The 22716-nt window shown below is 38.7% G+C and overlaps 1 protein-coding gene and 1 long non-coding RNA gene across 11 annotated transcripts in view; one reads left to right on the top strand and one right to left on the bottom strand.

Annotated features, from left to right (window-relative positions):
• celf6 (CUGBP Elav-like family member 6) overlaps positions 1 to 22716 on the bottom strand; it is a 426206-nt gene that overhangs the window by 37905 nt on the left and 365585 nt on the right. For 5 of the 10 annotated variants that reach the window (XR_009815640.2, XM_061964509.2, XM_061964510.2 and 2 more), the window contains 5 exons: positions 16739 to 16999; positions 16338 to 16487; positions 11610 to 11672; positions 11189 to 11269; positions 7706 to 7849 (listed from right to left, as the gene is read on the bottom strand). Coding sequence is in view for 9 of the 10 variants with exons in the window: in XM_061964509.2 (XP_061820493.2) it covers positions 7706 to 7849; positions 11189 to 11269; positions 11610 to 11672; positions 16338 to 16487; positions 16739 to 16999 (699 nt within the window). In the remaining variant the exon portion in view is untranslated. The remainder of the gene's footprint in view (positions 1 to 7705; positions 7850 to 11188; positions 11270 to 11609; positions 11673 to 16337; positions 16488 to 16738; positions 17000 to 22716) is intronic. The other 5 variants (XM_072913385.1, XM_061964512.2, XM_061964514.2 and 2 more) reach the window with 3 other exon arrangements.
• LOC133608893 (uncharacterized) overlaps positions 1 to 22716 on the top strand; it is a 257241-nt gene that overhangs the window by 63450 nt on the left and 171075 nt on the right. The window lies entirely within an intron of this gene.

Here is a 22716-nt window from a genome sequence, read left to right as displayed (position 1 = left end):
AAATTATGAAATGGATTAAGCAAGGAAGTCAAACAAAGTACTAATATGATTCATTTTAATAAACTGTCCAAACTATGAGTGTTTATACAAAGAAGACAACTCTTGATAAACATCTTGAACCTTATTTAAAAAAAATTGATAGTCTTATTCATCTCATAGGTGAATCATAAATTACTTTACTTTTTATTTATGAAAACTTTAAAAATGATTCATTCATGTACTTGATAATTATTTACTTGTATATTACCTCATTTATTGATTCACTGTTGTTACAAATAGAGAAAAAACAAATGGGATAAAACGTCTATGATACAAAAAGGGGTAGTATTAACTAAGTTCTACTTCCTTCTACTCCTTTTCTGGCATGCTTTAATGAAACAGCTGGAAATATGTGATGTATCACATTGTAATTGTTTGCATGTTCGAAATAAACTAACACCAACTAACCACCATCCGTTGTAAACAGAAGCTTGAGGCTTTAAGGTGCACTACGAGCGACATCGCAAATGTAATAACGGAGTATATAATTTACTTGTCCATTGCCAAACAGAGTTGGCACTGATCCCATAACATTTTTAGTAAAATCATTCTTCATTTTGCCAGAGCACGTTGATGCTATTGTCTTATAGTAGAAGGTTAAGCTAGATACACATCATTCACACATTTTTAAACTACTGTTACCATTTCATTGTCTCCTCCTTATCCCATAGATAATTGGCACCGAGTCGGCATTTAAAAGTAGTTTTTTGGGAAACCATCTTTTTGTGAACGTGTGTAGGTGAAGCAGGACTACTATTCTTTGTAAACACTTGGAGCAAATTCGTCACAGTTAAAGGCACTTTCCTCCAAAACAAAAAAGTTAGCCAGGTACTTTTTACTTCTTTAGGTGCGACTGGAGGTTTGAATAGTGTCCTGAGTTGGGTAATACAGCCAATAACAGTATTTACGTTTTGTCCTCTAAACCAGTGGTCCCCAACCACCGGGCCCGGGCCGCACAAGAATTTTTTTTTTTTTTTTTAATTTATTTATTTTTTATTAAATCAACATAAAAACACAATATATACACTATATATCAATGTATATCAATACAGTCTGCAGGGATACAGTCCGTAAGCACACATGATTGTATTTCTTTATAAGAAACCCCCCCGGTCCACGGGACAAATTTTCAAGCGTTGACCGGTCCGCAGCTACAAAAAGGCTGGGGACCACTGGTCTAAACGACAGATGCGCATGCACAAACTAAAAATGGCGGACGTGCGCGAAACAGTTTGGGTGGATTTATACCATATATGGATAATCCGCTGACTATGTTCCTAATTGGTGACAGACCGTTTGGAGGGATTACATAGGAAGGCAAGATTGTTTTATAAATACCTCCACAATGCCTCCACGCTTTAAATAAAAACATTACAGGATTTATGCAGATCCCAAATGCACAACAGCAGGTACCAGATGGTAAGAAAAGTAGATTTTGCATGATAGGGCCCCTTTAAACACTTCAACACACTGGGATGAAATATTCTTAAATACCTTTTTTTAGACTAGGGAAGTACGTTGTCCTCAGTCTACTTTGTTAATGTCTTACAAGAAAAGCCTCCAGGCTTCTGCTATTAAAAGGAAAAGAAACCTTCAGGAAGAATAATGCGCACGTTTTTATGTCTTTTCTTTTATTCTCCGAGTCCTGATCTTAATTACAAGCTTCCGAGTGGGGGAGGTTGGAGGAGGCTGATGGGTCGCCGCCCCCGTTGTCCTCCGTCTGCCGTGGAGTGACGGACAGAGTGGAGGGAGGATGGACGTGGTGAGAGATGGCTGGAAGAGCGCCTCCCTCCCTCATAGACAGGCATGTCGAAGAGAAGTTGAAAGAAAGCCAATGCCGGCAGTCTTACTGGCCTTTCTCCTGGGTGCTGCTGTCCAACTGAATCAACAGCAAGGTCCACACTAGTCTATTATTATCTCTTTAAGCTCATGGATTCCACCTGCACCGCCTCCACCCTGATGAACTGGTCTGCTGTGTGGGAGGTCAGACAAGGAGGGAGGGATGGTGGAATGCTGCTTTCTTTAATTAGGGTGGTCTATGTTGGGTAGAACAGCGGGCATGGACGCTGATGGCAATAGAAATGTAGAGCGATGTCAATAATGCATACTCATTTTACCTTCAAGTACGCCCCCTGAGGCAGTATCAGAGGTGCGATTTAGGCGGGATGTTGGGTGCGTGAAAGGCACTACTGACGCTTAACACTAATTTCTTCTGCACTGTTGTGTTGAAAGCAATTGTCGCTGTCCAGCGAGTATGTTGTTCGACAATTCAGATGCAGCGTTTACCTTGCAGACAAAAACTCAAGAGTCTGTGAGGCCCCAATTTGTACAGAATTTGTGTGAACAAAGCTTACATTTCCTTTATCCTGATGCATGAATATACAGGATATATAATGAATTAAAAGTTTTGTAAGCATTTAGACACATCAAGCAGATAAAATGTGCCAAAAATGGATTAGTGTGGAGAGAGTATTTTGCCTTTTTCCCATTATGCATTGCAGAGGACTTACAGTGTGTGTGTGTGTATATATGTGTATATATATATTAGGGCTGTGAATCTTTGGGTGTCCCACGATTCGATTCAATATCGATTCTTGGGGTCAAAATTCGATTCAAAATTTTTCAATTCAACACGATTCTCGATTCAAAAACGATTTTTTTCCCGATTCAAAACGATTCTCTATTCATTCAATACATAGGATTTCAGCAAGATCTACCCCAGTCTGCTGACATGCAAGCAGAGTAGTTGATTTTTGTAAAACGCTTTTATAATTGTAAAGGACAATGTTTTATCAACTGATTGAAATAATGTAAATTTGTTTTAACTATTAAATGAACCAAAAATATGACTTATTTTATCTTTGTGAAAATATTGGACACAGTGTGTTGTCAAGCTTATGAGATGCGAAGGAGTGTAAGCCACTGTGACACTATTGTTCTTTTTTTTTTTTTATATATAAATGTCTAATGATAATGTCAATGAGGGATTTTTAATGACTGCTATGTTGAAATTGTAACTAATATTAATACTGTTGTTGATAATATTAATTTTTGTTTCACTACTTTTGGTTTGTTCTGTGTCGTGTTTGTGTCTCCTCTCAATTGCAGTTCTGAGTGTTGCTGGGTCGGGTTTGGTTTTGGAATTGGATTGCATTGTTATGGTATTGCTGTGTATTGTTTTGTTGGATTGATTAATTAAAAAAAAAAAATACCAAAAATTTAAATAAAAAAAATTATTAATTTAAAAAAAATGTGAATCGATTCTGAATCGCACAACGTGAGAATCGCGATTTGAATTCGAATCGATTTTTTCCCACACCCCTAATATATATATATATATATATATATATATATATATATATATATATATATATATATATATATATATATATATATATATATATATATACATATATTTATATATATATATATATATATATATATATATATATATATATATATATATATATATATATATATTTTCTAATTATGTGTTGTGTTTGGACATTTTTTATTATATCCACAAAGTTCAGTGAGCAGGTTGTGTTGACTTTTTGTATATATATATATATATATATATATATATATATATATATATATATATATATATATATGTCTTAATAAGGTTATCCAAAAAATAGTGCTCGATACCGTAGTAGAGCGCAATATATGTATGTGTGGGAAAAAAATCACAAGACTATTTCATCTCTACAGGCCTGTTTCATGAGGGGGGGTACCCTCAATCATCAGGAGATTTTTTTTATTTTATTTTATTTTTTTTCTCCCGATGATTGAGGGTACCCCCCCTCATGAAACAGGCCTGTAGAGATGAAATAGTCTTGTGATTTTTTTCCCACACATACATATATATATATATATATATATATATATAAATATATATACATATGTGTATATATATATATATATATATATATATATATATATATATATATATATATATATATATATATATATATATATATATATATATACTTTCTAATTATTTGTTGTGTTTGGACATTTTTTATTATATCCACAAAGTTCAGTGAGCAGGTTGTGTTGACTTTTTGTGTTAGTTTATTTGCGCTATGTGGGAATTTTTTTTTTTAGATTGGGTCATACATAACAATGCTATGCTGTAGCAACTTCAACGTGAAATTCATGGTCATTAACCTGAATTACTCACGTTATCCACGAGATGGCGGCATGCATGCAGCCATTATGCTGTTAGATATTAAAATTAAGTTGGAGGCAACCCGCGGGCCAGATTCCTTATTAAACTGTTGACGTCTCGCTGGCCAAACTGAACACGCCGGCGGGCCGCAACTTGGCCCGCGGGCGTATGTGGGTAACTCTCTCACCAATGTACTTTCCCCCTTTCTGAGACAAATATCAGATCATTTTTTAAATCCCTAATTATTCCAATGTCAAAAAGGCTTCATACTGCAAATAGAAACATTTCCTCATGCATTTCTACCATGAAATCCATCTTTATACATTCCATGTCTGCCCCTCAGGCACGGTGTTATGTTATAATGGCATCAGCGACACATGGTTATATCAAGTCAAAGATTATCACCAGATTAGAACCTCATCGTGGTGACATTGTGCTATGCGGCTAAAGGTGGGACTCTTTTAGTAAGCAACCACTACAGTTCAGGGGCTACAATTTGATTGCAAATCAATGTTTTATCCATCTTTATTGTAGTGTATAATATTACATTGTATATTATATGTTGGTGCATGTATTATGTTTAATTATTAATGATACGTTAAGGCTCCTCCAGTGGTTGCTGATTATGGAGTATTGCGTCATTCCTGTTTTTTTGGATGTGAGTGCGCACAGCATAGATATATGCTGACTAGGTACAAGAGAATTGTAGCAGCATGCCACAATATTATAGAAATACAAGTTTGTTCTTGCCGAGCAGGCATCTTAGTTGTTTTTTCGTGGTTTTTTTTTTTTCTGCGTCTTCTGAAGCCATGGACACCTTGCCCCCGGTCGGCGTAAACTTGCAGCTTAAAGAAGTGCTATCTACTATCTTCCTATTCATATCTATGGCTGGCAGAGTTGTGGCACTGTGTGGATATTAGTCTCTCTCTTGAATTATTAATCTACTTGCTAATTTCCTCTTTTAGCTGGTTATTCTCTGCTCTGACGTGGTTCCAGTGTTGAAATGTACAAAGCATTTATGATTTTCTTGTTCCTCGACTTCATGTTCAAACGAGTGTCGTGCCACGGCTGGCATAGCTTGTCCTCTCCTCCTCCCTCCGTGTGTTCGCACTAGATCTGCATTTTAAGACTTTCTGTATTACATTATTTGACATACATAAATACTGTATTTTCCGGACCATAGGGCGCACTGGATTATAAGGCGCACTGCCGATGAATGGTCTCTTTTCGATCTTTTTTCGTATATAAGGCGAACCGGATTATAAGGCGCATTAAAAGAGTCATATTATTATAATTATTATTATTATTATTATTTTTATTTGTATTTATTTATTTATTTTTGTCATAAAAAAATACAATCATGTGTGCTTACGGACTGTATTCCTGCAGACTGTATTGATCTATATTGATATATAATGTAGGAACCAGAAATATTAATAACAGAAAGAAACAACCCTTTTGTGCGAATGAGTGTGAATGAGTATAAATGGGGGGGTGGGGGGGATTTTTGGGTTGGTGCACTAATTGTAAGTGTATCTTGTGTTTATGTTGATTTAATAAAAATAAATAAAAACATATTTTTTATTTTTTATTTTATTATTTTATTTGCATTTATTTTTAATTTCTTGTGGTACCAATCGATCCACGGACCGGTGGTTGGAGACCACTAGTCTACATAACATGTAATGGTGGTTCTTTGGTCAAAATGTTGCATGGATTATGTTTTACAGATCATCTTCAAGCCGCTTTCTGACAGTCGCTTCAGGATGCGCCGTTTTGTGGGCAGTCTTATTTACGTGGCTCACATTCGACAGCATCTTCTCTCTGTCATCTTTGTTGTAGCGGTGTAGCTTGCAAGGACGGGAGTGGAAAAGTTGGAGCTAACTATTTTAATGACATTCAGACTTTACTTAAATCAATAATAGAGCAGCATCTCCTCATTCGGAAACAACAACAAAAAGGCCGGAAATGTGTCCACTGAAAAAACGTCCGACCGGAACTCTCTAATAACTAAAGTTCCTTGGGTGAATAATGTAAACTCACTATACCGGTATGTTTTAGCGCTTTCATGGCGAGTTTACCGACATATAAGTAATAACTTTACACTTCTTTGTATTACAAATTGCAACAGCGGAGGATGAATGTCCCATAACAAGAAGATGGAGAAAAAGAAGAAACTTATCAACTACGGTGTCGGCACGTACTACAAAAGCGGACCAGCAAAATTTAGTTTATGCAGATCCCAAATACAGATCAGCAGGTACCAGAAGGTAAGAAAAGTTGCTTTTGTATTATAATGCGAAACAAAACGCCAGATAATAGGTTGTACATTATACACACACCATAATAATACTTGTATGTTTAATGCGCCGACAATCCATCAAGCGGTGCGGCTGCATAGCTTACCAAAGTCGTACTAAAACATTTTGATAGATTTTTGAGCGCCCTTGTGTAATGTTCTAAATTTTCAATGGAACACATAAAATGTCGGTGTTGTTTACTTGAGTCATATTGCCATCATAGTGCAGTCTACACTTATCTCTTATGTTTGACTGCCATCTACTGGTACATTACACCATGTACCAAATAAAATTGCTTCGAGGTCGGTAAGCAAAACCAGAATTATTCTTTTGATTGGGCGCACCGGGTTATAAGGCGCACTGTCGAGTTTTGAGGGGAAAAAAAGGATTTTAAGTGCGCCTTATAGTTCGGAAAATACGGTAATCGATAATCGGACATTTGCCCATCGATTTGGAATCATCTACGTTCCAATCGAAATGCAACAAATAATCAATTATTTTTCCCAACTTTAGGTGCGCACTTTAGTTTTTTCAAGTTGGCAACAATCAATTGTGATGTGGCACCTATTAGAGCTGAAGCCACTATTTAAGGAAATCCGTTAAATTTAAGTAAAAGTTAAGGCAATTACCGCGTATGATCCCGCTGACATAAGAGCTCAAAAAAATCTTGTTGCGTTATTAATACTGTATAATTCTAATTGTGTTTATAAACTATTTATCAAATCATGAATTATTTCATGTGTTAGTGATGTATTTCACTGATTGAATTGGCACACAAAAGCAATACTTAATGCCTGTTCAATATCTACAATCTAACTTACTTAATACGTCAGCAAATGTTTGTTTAGGGCTTTACCACGGTGAGCGTAAAAGGATGTGACACATTATTATTGTTGCTTTATGTGCTGATCCCTCCCTCCCCTCTGCTGTTTGATGAAAAGGCTCGGTCTCCTTCCTCGCCCCCTTTTTGCTCAGTGGCATGAAACGGCACCCTAAAAATGTTAATTGCAGCTTGATTAGGATAGACACTGGCAATTAAAAAGAAAAAGCAAACCCAAACACTAATTGCAGGAGAGGAAACAAGAGGCGTGATAAGATTTCAAAACACACGCCGCCGCTTGTGTTACAAATAGACCCCCCCCCGCCCCCCACACCTCCCTTCCCTGCCGCCAACTACTCCGCTGTAGCTCACCGAAACATTTGCTCTGATTAGTTGCTCTGTCCACGAAGACCTTCGCAGAGATGACGTTGCCGAAAGGGAGGAACATTTGCATGAGCTCGGCGTCACCGAATTCCTGGGGCAGGTGATAAATAAACAGGTTGCAACCCTCTGGCCCTGGGGAGGAGAGGAGATGCAACATGGTTATGGTTCCACAAACAGGAAGCGAACAAATATGGACAAGATATACGTCATTAAAAAGGTGATAACTGTCTGGGCTATTCACAATATGGGTTTATATTAGCGCTGGCGAATAATTATATGTATTTTTTTTTTTTATCTAATGAACCATACTTTACCATTTTGATTGATCACAGTTAATTAAATGTTGATACAAATGCAATTTCACTGAGAGAATGTCATACACATACATTTTTTAAATGTTTTACTTGAATGCACATAATTTATGTGCACAAAGTCTTATTGCTAACAGTATTATTTAATGTCTCTACAACTTTATCAATACATAAATCCTACGTGTTACTGCCTCTTTTCAATTAACTGGTGAGTCTCACATAGCCGCTAAATGCATGTTCTACAAAAGCAAATACCATATTTTTCGGACTATAAGTCACAGTTTTTTTCATAGTTTGGCCGGGCTCCAGTGCGACTTATATATGTTTTTTTCCTTCTTTATTATGCATTTTCGTCAGGTGCGACTTATACTCCGGTGCGACTTATACTCCGAAAAATACGGTAACCGCCGGTGACTCTAATTAAACCCAGGTTAAAAACACACCATTGCCAGCTGTGGCTGTAGGCAACCAGCAGCTTTATCTACCACTGCATGCGCTTTGAAATCAGCAGAGCTTCTGAGCTGTTAGCATGAAACGTTGACAATAAACTCATCACCGCTGATGAACTTTAATATCGCTCAATATTAATATTGGCTGAGCTTGCTCCATACCGCTATTACAACACTGCAATGTTGTGGAAAGTGTTTCTAAAAAAAATGGTCCCAATAAGTTACTTATACCAAATAATTGTTCAAGTAAAACAAAAAAAAGTTGTTATTTTTTTAATGCCGTAGTTCTGAACTCATGCTTCTGTGCATGCCTCCTATTGCAACGAGGCCTAAAAATACAATCTTTGATTTTTTCACTAAAAAATTTGATTTTTTCCAATTATTTTTCCTAACTTTTTAAAGCCACATGACAGAGATGATTCAAAACAAATGTGCTTTTATTTGATCAAAAACTAGTACCGTATTTTTCGGACTATAAGTCGCAGATTTTTTTCATAGTTTGGCCGGGGGTGCGACTTATACTCAGGAGCGACTTATGTGTGAAATTATTAACACATTACCGTAAAATATCAAATAATATTATTTAGCTCATTCGTGTAAGAGACTAGACGTATACGATTTCATGGGATTTAGCGATTAGGAGTGACAGATTGTTTGGTAAACGTATAGCAAGTTCTATATGTTATAGTTATTTGAATGACTCTTACCATAATATGTTACGTTAACATACCAGGCACGTTTTCAGTTGGTTATTTATGCGTCATATAACGTACACTTATTCAGCCTGTTGTTCACTATTCTTTATTTATTTTAAATTGCCTTTCAAATATCTATTCTTGGTGTTGGCTTTTATTAAATACATTTCCCCCAAAAATGCGACTTATACTCCAGTGCGACTTATATATGTTTTTTTCCTTCTTTATTATGCATTTTCGGCAGGTGCGACTTATACTCCGGTGCGACTTATACTCCGAAAAATATGGTAGTTTGAAATGACACTGCATCTTACTCTTAGCAAAAAAATTGTTCATAAAGTGGGTTCTTTTTGAACAGATAAGTTCAACTTTATAGAAAATAATAATTAAAAAAAACAAAAAAAAACAGATGAATTTTAGGTGTAATTCTGGCATATTTACTATGATGCATTTGCTCTTGTGGATCAATATGCATTGTCCTAATCTAACACAATTATTTATTATAAGGCTTCCTATTGAAGGCAAAACTTCTGTCTTAATACTTCTGTAAACAAAATTGTAGCATTTTATGCAAATAAATAAAATCCTACTTTGAGATTGATAAAGCACTAACTTAAATCTTCTGTCTTGAAAAAAAAAACATATCTAAATGTGGCATTGAGACGACTATAGTTTTAATCGGTGGATAAAAATAGACTTTTCAAATGTAGGATGGGCACCACATCTTTATCTCTGTGCGATCGTTTTCCACTATGCTGCTTTCTTATCATACATGGTACCTTGTATCATTCCTCCACAGTAAGCTGATTTTTAGTGGCTGTTCTTGTTCGCCTTGTAAAGAGTTTCATTTCCCACTTTTGGCTTAACGCTTCGATATCAGATGCTGGACCAAGTTTGTTGTGCTGCTGTCTTTTTTAAACAAACATTACAGCGTGCAGTCACAGTTGTTGCTGCAAATCCAAACAGCTGACAACACTTTTTTTTGTTGTTGAAACAAACGCCTCGTTCTCATTTGCGTTAGCCATGTTTTGTTAGGTGTGTGACTCTCCGCTAAAGAAGTGAAGGGGAAGTTAAAAGGTACGGAAAAACATTGATTTTTTTTTAAATCGTGTGCAACAAAAAACTTGAATTTATCGATAAAAAATATTTTTTTCCCCAAGCCTAGTTGCATAAAATTACCGTATTTTTCGGACTATACGTGGCAGTTTTTTTTCATAGTTTGGCCGGGCTCCAGTGCGACTTATATATGTTTTTTTCCTTCTTTTTTATGCATTTTCGGCAGGTGCGACTTATACTCCGAAAAATACGGTATATTAGATTCTGGTAGATCTGCATGGGTGTGGGTGACATGCACTTGCAAACTGTTTGAAACTGCAGCAACAGTGCCTCTGCTGGTTGCAGCCAAATATTGCACTTGGTGGCTTCAGTACATGATTAAATAACAATGCATTATGATGCCAATGTGATACAAATGGATTCTGTCTTCATAAAGTTCTAGTTCTGGACAGTGACCCCGACATCTACTGCTATGATACCACTTCATTTCATTCATCGCTCCTATGGATTATTCATGCCGCTCTAAACTATCCCAAATGCAATCATACAAATGAATAATTGAGATGTGGGTAACAATGTCAAAAAGAGTAATTTAACGTCAGCACATAGCCTTTTTTTTTTTTTCTTTTGCTTTATTACATCTGATGCCAAGGCCCGCATGACTGAGCACTCTTACTCTAGGAATGGCGCCGAATGATTATGCATGCCGATAATTAATCTGATGAATATTTATAACCACTTAAACACACTGTAATGGACTGATTAAGCAGTCCACGTTTGAATTAGTGCGCTTTTTGAATAATGACAGAGTAACTTTTCGTTTCCGCGTTAATGTTCTTTAAATGCGCAGCCTTTTTCCCCCACCTTGCCTTCTGTCGCTAATTCAAAGCGGCGCTGCAACATTAGAATGGAACATGGCAATTATCACCTTTTTATCTTGGGTGGTTCGCTCGCTCTTACCTTCCCTCTGTTGCTGGGGGATGATGGTCGGTTGCTGTGGGAACGCTTGGCTGATTGGCGCATAGGCGGCAGGGTAGGCTGCTGTTGCGAAAGGGGGATAGATGAAGCAAGAACAAGCAGGGGGATTTCTCGCATCTGCCTTTTTCATATTTGATGCAACAAAGTAAGCGTTAGGGAAGACTTAGTATTTTAATGAGGGCTGATGTCAGACAGCAAGAAAGTCGTTTCTCATGTTGGCTTTGACAAGTCAGATTCTTTGTGTATTTGGGGTATTAGAACACGTGTGTGTGTGTGTGTGTGTCGCAAAAATCCTAATGTAAAGTAGCCTAATCTGGTGGTAATTACAGCTATCTTTACTTGTCATAGTGTGACAGACACAGACAGAAAGAGAGAGAGATTGGAGTAACAGGAGGAGGCTCACCTGCGTAGTGTTGGACGCCGGCGTAAGCCTGCTGGAGAGGGTCGGCCACCGTCGGACTCTGTGCTGCAAGAGAGGCAGGGGCAGGTGGGAAACAAAGAGGGAATGGAGAGTTGTCAAGGCAGGATCTGTATCCGCTCAGCAGCACAGATGTTTCAGTGTGGTTTAGACCGTAAAAAAGTACAAATGGTACCACATTGAACAACTCTCTAAAGCGGGCCTGGGCAATTATTTTGACTCCGGGGGCCAAATTTGGAGAAAAAAATGTGTCTGGGGGCCGGTATATCTATTTTTAGAAACACTAATACAAAACCTCAAAATAATGTCTGAATGCTAAAAACGTTACGACAGACCGCCTTAAAAAACGGAATGAAAATATGGAATGTGGGATTTACAATATTAACTATGAACAATAAAACACTGAATATTGACAACATATTTACACAAAAACAGGAGTTTTTGTGTAAAAGTAGACAGTTTTATGTCGTACACAGCTCCTTTACCACATGGGGTCCCCCAGGGCTCAATCCTTGCCCCAATTTTATTTGCGCTTTACCTTCTCCCCCTTGGTTCTATTTTTAGGAAGTACAGTATTGCATTTCATTTTTATGCCGATGATTGCCAGATTTATTTTCCCATGGCACAAAATAACACGGTTCAACGTCTTATTGACTGCCTGCACGACATCAAAGTCTGGCTTTCAGCTAACTTCCTGAGCCTAAATGAAGATAAAACAGAAGTTATGTTGTTCGGTCCAAGTCGCTCTCCCTCCCCCAACGTTGACCTCGGCACTCTGACCCCGTATCTCAGCGACTCTGTCACAAACCTGGGGGTAAAGTTTGACTCAGATTTTAAATTCGAAAAACAAATCAGCAGCGTCGTTCAAAAAAGCTTTTATCAATTACGCCAAATAGCGAAAGTGAAACCGCTTCTATCAAGACATGATCTTGAGAAATTAATCCACGCTTTTATCTCGACTCGTCTTGATTATTGTAATGCCCTGTATGTTGGCATTAGCCAGGCCTCCCTCGCCCGCCTGCAGCTCGTGCAGAACTCTGCTGCTCGTCTGCTAACACAGACCCGCAGACGTGAGCACATCACCCCTATTTTAGCGTCCCTTCACTGGCTCCCTGTGCGTTACCGAATACATTTTAAACTCCTTTTATTTGTTTTTAAATGTCTAAACAACCTCGCGCCAACCTATCTCTCCGACCTCCTTCAGCCTTACTGCCCCACCCGATCCTTAAGATCAGCCGATCAGCTGCTGTTGACGGTCCCTGACACAAGGCTGAAGCTTAGAGGTGACAGAGCTTTCGCCGTTGCTGCTCCCAAGCTCTGGAACGACCTACCCCTGAGTGTTAGACAAGCCTCCTCTCTTCCTGTTTTTAAATCTCTCTTAAAAACATACTTTTATTCCATGGCTTTTAACACTGAGTGATATCCATCCTGCAATGGCGCCCCATAATACACCTGCTGTGATCCTGTTTTTATGTTTTTATGTTTTTATTAATTCTATTTTAATTATTTATTTTTTATCGTGTTCTGTTTGTGTTGTGTTGTGTTTGCTCGGTACTCGTTTTATCTTTTAACCTGCTCATTGTACAGCACTTTGGCTACCCCTGTGGTAAATTTTAAATGTGCTCTATAAATAAAGTTGATTTGATTTGATTTGATGAACGTCACCCCCCTTGCAATATGTTGCTGCCATTAAATTCTAAGTTAATGATTATTTGCAAAAAAAAATATGTTTCTCAGTTCGAACATTAAATATCTCGTCTTTGCAGTCTATTCAATTGAAAATAAGTTGAAAAGGATTTGCAAATGATTGTATTCTTTTTTTTTTAATTTACGAATTACACAATGTGCCAACTTCACTGGTTTTGGGTTTTGTATTTTGCCTGTTGTTCCGGTCTGTTTTATGACGGTTGCTATGTTTGTTTTTCTTTGATTTTGTTAGATTGTGTTTTTTCACGCAATATTTTGGTATTGGAGCACTCTAGTTTAGATCGTTGATGTCGGACAGAATTGTTGTTTGTAGGGCTGGGCGATAAAACAATATTCACATATATCGTGATAGACACTTAGACTTAGACTAGACTTAGACTTCCTTTTTATTGTCATTTAAATTTGAACTTTACAGCACAGATAAGAACGAAATTTCGTTACATAAGCTCATGGTAGTGCAGGATAAAAAAGCAATGAGGTGCATATATAAATAAATAAATAAATATATATAAATAATATATAAATATACATATATATACAATAAATAAATAAATATAAATATATATAAATAAAAAAAATAGATTACTGTACAGATAAATATATTGCACTTTTTCACATGCGTCCACGTTTTATGGAGGTATGTTATATTGTCTTTTTTATTCCAGCGAGTTAATCCATTTTGGGGGGAGTTGAGGGGATAATTTAAATATGATGCGTTTAAGAGTCTTACGGCTTGAGGGAAGAAGCTCGTAATCGATATCAATAAAAAATGTTTTCAATAAAATGTTTTTTTGTTGTTTTTTTTTTGTTGGAAGGAACTGGGAGTTGTCTAGCAAGGTTGGTTACATGGCATTCACTCTTGGGTAACCGCAAGAAGTGATCACGGATCAGTGGGAGTGACACACTTAACAGCCAATCATGTAACAGCATCACATTTTGTTGTCTTGCGGTTGATTCTTTGCACTGACTGAGAAGAGAAACTGAAAATGAGTGCTGTAGAGCGCCAATAAATTGTCAATAAAACAGGAAAAGTCAGTATGGCAGGTTTTTGGATAAAAAATATGAACAATTATTGATATTGACCATTATAACTTATCGTGATACAATATTCAGCCATACTGCCAAGCCCTATGTGTGTGCTGTGTTGATGTGTTATTATCGAAGCAAACCATACACATCAATCAAAACTGCTCAATGCCTGATTTTTTTCATCTCCATGTGAGGGGTCTGTTTCAGATGAAAAAAAATCTTGTCAGATTTAGAAAATCTTTCTGTGTACTAGACCTAACTCAGCAGCAATGTTCCCTCTAATTGTTCATGTGTCTGAGCAAACACAAAAACTCCCTGAGCATTCAGTGGAGCACATGTGAGCAACATCACACGTGGCAATACCAGCAGCACACCTGTCTCAAACCAATCTTTTATAATAACACTCAAATGAGAGGAGTCATTTTCATGAGCTTATTTTGTAATAGTGATTTGACCCACTTGTAATGAAAATAAAAGAAATCTTGTTTGTCATAAGCAATGGATTAGTATTGTACAATATGTCTGGGTGGGGGTCCTGCTTTGGAAATCATTTGTACCCCTTTCAGAGATCACATTTAGTTGCCCTTAAACATCCTCATGTTGCACAATGAAATGTAAGCATGGGATGAAGTGTGCATTCCTGTAACTTTCTCTTGTAACAGCATTCCATGATTAATATAAATAAATTAACATTAATAATAAATGACAGTAGAATAAGCACACGTATGACTGAGGAGTCATAGTGTAACTTTGTGTGGTGTTTGAGTTGTCCGACTTTTTGTGTGGCCATAAACGCACCAGTGGCTTAGTGCTATGCGTGTTGGTGACAGATGACAAGTTGCTTTTGGCCTGGTTTGTACGGCAGAAAATGACTAGTTTTTCGAGATAGACGTTTTTGTACTCATGTTTTTGGTGTGGTTATGGCCGAATATAAACAGTTTTCCTCAATAAAGTGATCGATATAATTCCTGTCCTCGAAGCATCTCGATAGACGTTACAATAATTGAACGGTGTTCAATTGAACGATGTTGACGAACACCGTTAGGGCCGCTTGTTGTCACTGTCACTTAGAGTCGCATTGCAAAATTACACAGAATAAATGTGTTTATTTTGTTTAGAATTCGGATGGGTTTGATTTGGTGCGCGGCATATATATGCTGTGCGCAGAGGACGCTTGGGCAGTGCGCAATTGCGCAGGCGCGCACCTTAGAGGGAACGTTGCTCAGCAGTGTTTGCGCCTTTTGCACAGCAAGAATGAGCTTGACTATTTCAGTGCCGTAATGCACTTTTACTGTATGGTCTCATGCCACAATGATTGCCAACCCGCCCACAAACCTCATGCCTACATTCCAACCAGTTGGCGTTCCAAACTTTACCCGTGGCTAGTTGAAAGTGGACGGCAGCATTGTGTGGAAATTTGGCAAAATCTACTGCAGGGACCCATTGGGGGGTGCAAGATCCCACCGAGAGATGGCGGATATTTGGGTTGTCATCTCGCTCAGTTCTTCAAAATTGCCTGTTCGACCCAGATGTTTGCATCAAATATTAATAAGGTGCCAAACAAACCACTTTGTAGTTGATTACAATGGCCACTCTCTTTGCATAATGCACACACAGGGGAGTACGATTCCTGTCACTCCTCCAGGAATCATTCCCAGACAGCATCAAGGAGCCGAGGACAGGCTGACACACGTCAAATTAACCAGAATGGATTGAAGGATGAAATGATGGATTCATCATCATAGTGGGGTCGGCCGCTCAGAAATCTGCCAAAGACTCGGTTGCCTGGCCCCTGAAGCTTAAAACGCTTCAAATCAAAAATACATGTCACTGGAGGGTAAAGTAGGGGGCCGGGGGACCTCCTGTCAACGTTAAAACGAAGCATGTGACACAACTCAACCTGTCACCGGTGACACATCGTTAATCAGGTGATGTTGTCATTGTTATAAAGACGACACACCGTGGCTGCAAACTCACCTGGGTACGGGTGAATGCCGTTGGTGTAGATGGGCTCCGACGTGGGCTGCCCGTTGCTTTGGGGCGCCAGGGCGCTGAATCCGTTTACTCCGATGGGGCCGCCTATGCTGGGGACAGCTGTTGCAGAGATGCCTGGGGGTGTGCTGGTGCCTGCAAATACGAAAAAGAGTCCATTGACAACCTTTGTATGTGGACAATATGATTAAGTCCTGGTACACCAGGTTCTTATTTCTAAAATGTGCCCGCTTAAAGGGGAGCTGCATTTTTTTCCGAAATGTTGTCTATCGTTCACAATCCCTATGTGAGACGAGCGCACATATGTTCTTTTTTTTAATGCATTCCAACTCGTAAATCAACACTCCCAGGCTGATTATGTCAGTATATGAGAATAAGCGAGTTACATCTCGGGAGGTGTTTAGGGCACGTCCGACCGGTAGGAGGCCACGGGGAAGACCCAGGACACGTTGGGAAGACTATGTCTCCCGGCTGGCCTGGGAACGCCTCGGGATCCCCCGGGAGGAGCTGGACGAAGTGGCTGGGGAGAGGGAAGTCTGGGCTTCCCTGCTTAGGCTGCTGCCCCCGCGACCCGACCTCGGATAAGCGGAAGAAGATGGATGGATGGATGGATGGAGTTACATCTCTGTGATCAGGGTAGGAGTTACCTAACGTGTTACAAAAAAGATCTGTTAGAATATTACATACTATTGGTTATAGAGAACATACAAACTAGGGATGCCCCGATCCGATATTTGGATCGGATCGGCCGCCGATATGTGCCAAAAAATGCGTATCGGCAAGGCATGGGAAAATGCCGATCCAGATCCAGTTTAAAAAAAATATTCCGGTCCGTGTTTTCAACGCACCGAATTAAATAATGCATTCCACTTTTCTGCTGCTCCCTAAATTCCGTTCCGCATTTTCCAGCACACCTTCAACACATCCACAGGTCTGTGTTCTAACCATTAAGACGGCCATGTGAATTAAAAGTTACCGGTAAAAATGTTAGCTGTCTCTGTGCGATATAGAAAATGACTATATGGTGATATTCGAGTATACGTTCTCACGCAGTTGTTTTTAGCTGCGGGCATTACACTACAGGCTCTTCTCACTCTTTCTTGTCTCTCCTCACAGACAGCAAGCGCACCTTCTTACATACGTCACATACTGTCACGACATACGTCACATACGTATACACCCTCTCCGAGCAGAGAGGTAGCAGCATGGCTAACGTTAGCTGTGATGAAATACCATGGTCCGTAAACCAGGCACGGGTAGATTTTGCGCTGTGTGCAGGCGCCAAGTCCTGTTGGAACTTGAAATCTCCATCTCCATAGAGCAGGTCAGCAGCAGGAAGCATGAAGTGCTCTAAAACTTGCTGGTAGACGGCTGCGTTGACCCTGGATCTCAGGAAACAGAGTGGACCGACACCAGCAGATGACATGGCACCCCAAACCATCACTGATGGTGTAAACTTTACACTAGACTTCAGGCAACGTGGATCCTGTGCCTCTCCTGTCTTCCTCCAGACTCTGGGACCTCGATTTCCAAAGGAAATGCAAAATTTGCATGGTTGGGTGATGGTTTGGGGTGCCATGTCATCTGCTGGTGTCGGTCCACTCTGTTTCCTGAGATCCAGGGTCAACGCAGCCGTCTACCAGCAAGTTTTAGAGCACTTCATGCTTCCTGCTGCTGACCTGCTCTATGGAGATGGAGATTTCAAGTTCCAACAGGACTTGGCGCCTGCACACAGCGCAAAATCTACCCGTGCCTGGTTTACGGACAATGGTATTTCTGTTCTAAATTGGCCCGCCAACTCCCCTGACCTTAGCCCCATAGAAAATCTGTGGGGTATTGTGAAAAGGAAGATGCAGAATGCCAGACCCAAAAACGCAGAAGAGTTGAAGGCCACTATCAGAGCAACCTGGGCTCTCATAACACCTGAGCAGTGCCAGAAACTCATCGACTCCATGCCACGCCGCATTAACGCAGTAATTGAGGCAAAAGGAGCTCCAACCAAGTATTGAGTATTGTACATGCTCATATTTTTCATTTTCATACTTTTCAGTTGGCCAACATTTCTAAAAATCCCTTTTTTGTATTAGCCTTAAGTAATATTCTAATTTTGTGACACACGGAATTTTGGATTTTCATTTGTTGCCACTTCAAATCATCAAAATTAAATGAAATAAACATTTGAATGCATCAGTCTGTGTGCAATGAATAAATATAATGTACAAGTTACACCTTTTGAATGCAATTACTGAAATAAATCAAAATATTCTAATTTACTGGCTTTTACCTGTATATCTTGTATCGCGATATGGCCTTAAAATATCGCGATATTTAAAAAAGGCCATATCGCCCAGCCCTAGTTCAATGATGCCATTTCTGTTTGTCATGTATAATTTTGTCTATTTTGTGTTTATCCATGAATAAACAGGTCAGTTTCTTGTTACCAACCATTGTGTATTATTCAAACTCCCCTAATTCAGCTGGCTAGTTGTTATCAAGAGTACTAAAACCTTTTTCAACATGAATCTGACAACTAAGTAGGCTAAATAACTTTAAACTTTAATACATGCTCGGATATGCCAGTATCGGCCAGTATCGGTATCGGATCGGAAGTGCAAAATCAACAATGGTATCGGATCGGAAGTGCAAAAACCTGGATCGGGACATCCCTAATAAAAACCTTTATTTATTGAATCAAAAATATTACAATTCAACAATTTGGTGCATTTGCAAACAGCTACAATTATATACAAAGCAAACCATAACCTGCTACCCAAGAATGTACAACAAATCTTCTCAACGAAAAGAGGAGAAATAAAACCTTACAGGAAAATGAAATTTAAAAGATTTGTACCTTTAGCATATCCGTATGTGGAATTAAATTATGGAATGGATTAACCAAAGAAATCAAACAAAGCACCAATATGATTCAGTTAAAGAGACTGTTTGAACTACAAGTGTTCACAAAGTATACAGAACAATAATTATGATAAACATCTTGAACCCTTTTTTTGAGATAAAAATGATTTATGTCTTTAAGATTTCTTTGCTTACTGTGGTATATTGTTTATTTATTATTTATTCAATGTTCTGTTACAGAGAACAAGGAAATTGGATAAAATTGCTATGGTATGAAAAGGGGTAAGATTAAATAAGCTCAGCTTCGTCCTACTACTTTTCCGACATGCTGTAATGAATATGTGATGCATTACGAAATAAACTGAAACTGAACTGAACTGAACGTTAGCGTTTACAATAACAATATTCACCAAGCTAATACTTGGCTCTAATTAGCCCCGTTGATAGCTGACTTTTATTTACATTTATTTACGAGTTAAAATGCATTGAAAAAATCCTTATGCGTTCTTGTCTCTCATAAGGGTTGAATGACAGGCAAAATTCCCCAAGAAAGTGCAGTTCTCTTTAAAGTCAAAGCTGACATGCCATATTGTAAATGCATGTTTGAAATAAATTAAAACCATAACCAACCGCATTTGTCGACATAGAATTTAAGACCCAAGGGGGGTTTTCTGTAAAAAATTGGTTCATTCATGTTGATGTGTCGTATTGTTAACGTCCTTATTAGCACTAGCTGTCTAGTAACACAACATTAATATATGCACACAGTAACTTCCTGTTCATTGCAAAACAACCTTAAAAATGAAAGCATGGCAGCATCACATCAACCAGGGTTCCACAAGTGCAATCAACATAATTAATGCTTCTCAGCCAGTAATATATATGCAAGGTAATTCAGGTAAAAGTTGGAGTCATGTGACAAAATAGGTAAACATAACAAAAACAGGACATGCCATCGAAATATTTTACTTGTGTGAATGATCTTGATCTTGTTCGGTTGGCATGTTTTCTTTTATATATTGCATTCCACATTTTAGTTTGTGTTACTTGAAAATACAGCATATCCTAAATAAGCATATTTACCTTGACTAACAGTTTTTAATTTTTCCTATAGGTTTTTGCAACGTATGCGAGAGAAAACTATTTAAATTTAATGTTTAAGTCAACTAATGTATTAAAGTAACTTAAACATTTCGCTGTCTTTAAAACAAATTAATACAATGGAAATGTTATGGAGTTGCATAACGCTAAAAAATATTAAAATGTAAGACATATACACAGATGTAACATTTACCTTTTAAAAACATGTATAATCCATGCATCCATCAATCTATTATCTGTATTGATTGTTTTATTAGGGTGTTACAGTTGTTCTGGAGCCTACTATATATAAAATATTTCCTTATAATTAGTAATTAAGAACTGTATTAACACAGCGTTAATAGCGATGTTAAACACACTATAATAAAACACGTTTTCATTGGCTGTTGATGTGACACACTTAATTAAAGTACATGCAAGGAAACCCATTTAATCTAACGTCATAAAGTGTATTTACGAGGCTTTAAGTGGACAGTTTGATGTACAATTAAGAGCTGCATTATTGCGCCTTTTAAACAAAATTGGCACACTTCCATTATCGCTAAATTAATCCCATCAAAACATCCAACAACCACCATACAAGTCCCCATCGAATCATAACATACTGGGATTATGGAAATAATGTTGGTGCATATTAGAAAATGGCATTTGTCCATTGAGCCAAATATAAATGTAAAAGACTGTCGAACATGGTTTGGATTTAGAATGCTGCATTTCCACTACTTTGCTTCATGATGTCACCTTGTCAGCTTCCTTTTGTGCTGATGGATTTTTATTATTTCCCAAATCCGAGGCAAAGGACGTTTAAGGCATCTGGGATTACGTTTGATAGGCGATACCTGGTGTATGTAGGCCTTATGGATTACAAATGCCCCGTGCGGCGTGGAGCCACTTTATTTAATACATTAGCAATGACCCTGCCTTTCAGGCGGCCTGCCTACTTAGTGTCGAGCCGTCAACGCCGCTCGTGACAACGGCCGAGAAGGTAGTTCGGGCCCGGGTCCGGGATTATCGAGCGCAAATCTTTTTGCTCCTATTTTTGCTAAGCCAAGGACTCGGCATCCAAAGTCATCGGGATTGGCAGCGTTCCCGGACGACGCCGTCGCAGAGGCGAGGAGCGAGCGACTGACAGCAAGGCGGTGAGAGATAATGAGAGCGAGAGGTAATGCGGCTGCCAATGAATGTGAGGGTTGTACAAGTCCTCACGACAGGCCTCCTTCAATGCAAGGCTTGGTCGGCTTCCTAGAGCCCTCAGAATGCAGCCTTAAAAAATGTAACAAGGGCGTATGGAGAACGGCCTTGGATGAATTTGTTCCATAAATTACTTACATATCAGTGCTGGGAATGCTTGCAAATACTTGTTTTTACCCATTGATACATTCTGTTTTCAAACTTTGAAAAGTACTTACATTTTGGGGAAATACGGAATGAATTAAATAAACACAACTGATGCAACTTTTGCACAAGAGCCACTTGTTACGGTTTAAATTAGAGATGTCCGATAATGGCTTTTTTGCCGATATTGTCCAACTCTTAATTACCGATTCCGATATCAACCGATACCGATATATACAGTCGTGGAATTAACACATTATTATGCCTAATTTCGTTGTGATGCCCCGCTGGATGCATTAAACAATGTAACAAGGTTTTCCAAAATAAATCAACTCAAGTTATGGAAAAAAAAATGCCAACATGGCACTGCCATATTTATTATTGAAGTCACAAAGTGCATCATTTTTTTTAACATGCCTCAAAACAGCAGCTTGGAATTTGGGACATGCTCTCCCTGAGAGAGCATGAGGAGGTTGAGGTGGGCGGGGTTATAGGGGGTAGCGTGGGGTGTATGTTGTAGCGTCCCGGAAGAGTTAGTGCTGCAAAGGGTTCTGTGTATTTGTTATGTTGTGTTTATGTTGTGTTACGGTGCGGATGTTCTCCCGAAATGTGTTTGTCATTCTTGTTTGGTGTGGGTTCACAGTGTGGCGCATATTTGTAACAGTGTTAGAGTTGTTTATTATTATAGAGTTGATTATTGTAATGCCCTTTATGTTGGCATTAGCCAGGCCTCCCTCGCCCGCCTGCAGCTCGTGCAGAACTCTGCTGCTCGTCTGCTAACACAGACCCGCAGACGTGAGCACATCACCCCTATTTTAGCGTCCCTTCACTGGCTCCCTGTGCGTTACCGAATACATTTTAAACTCCTTTTATTTGTTTTTAAATGTCTAAACAACCTCGCGCCAACCTATCTCTCCGACCTCCTTCAGCCTTACTGCCCCACCCGATCCTTAAGATCAGCCGATCAGCTGCTGTTGACGGTCCCTGACACAAGGCTGAAGCTTAGAGGTGACAGAGCTTTCGCCGTTGCTGCTCCCAAGCTCTGGAACGACCTACCCCTGAGTGTTAGACA

The sequence above is a fragment of the Nerophis lumbriciformis genome, linkage group LG06, assembly GCF_033978685.3.
Source record: "Nerophis lumbriciformis linkage group LG06, RoL_Nlum_v2.1, whole genome shotgun sequence".
Lineage (NCBI taxonomy): Eukaryota > Metazoa > Chordata > Actinopteri > Syngnathiformes > Syngnathidae > Nerophis > Nerophis lumbriciformis.
This window is presented reverse-complemented; position numbering and strand designations above follow the sequence as displayed.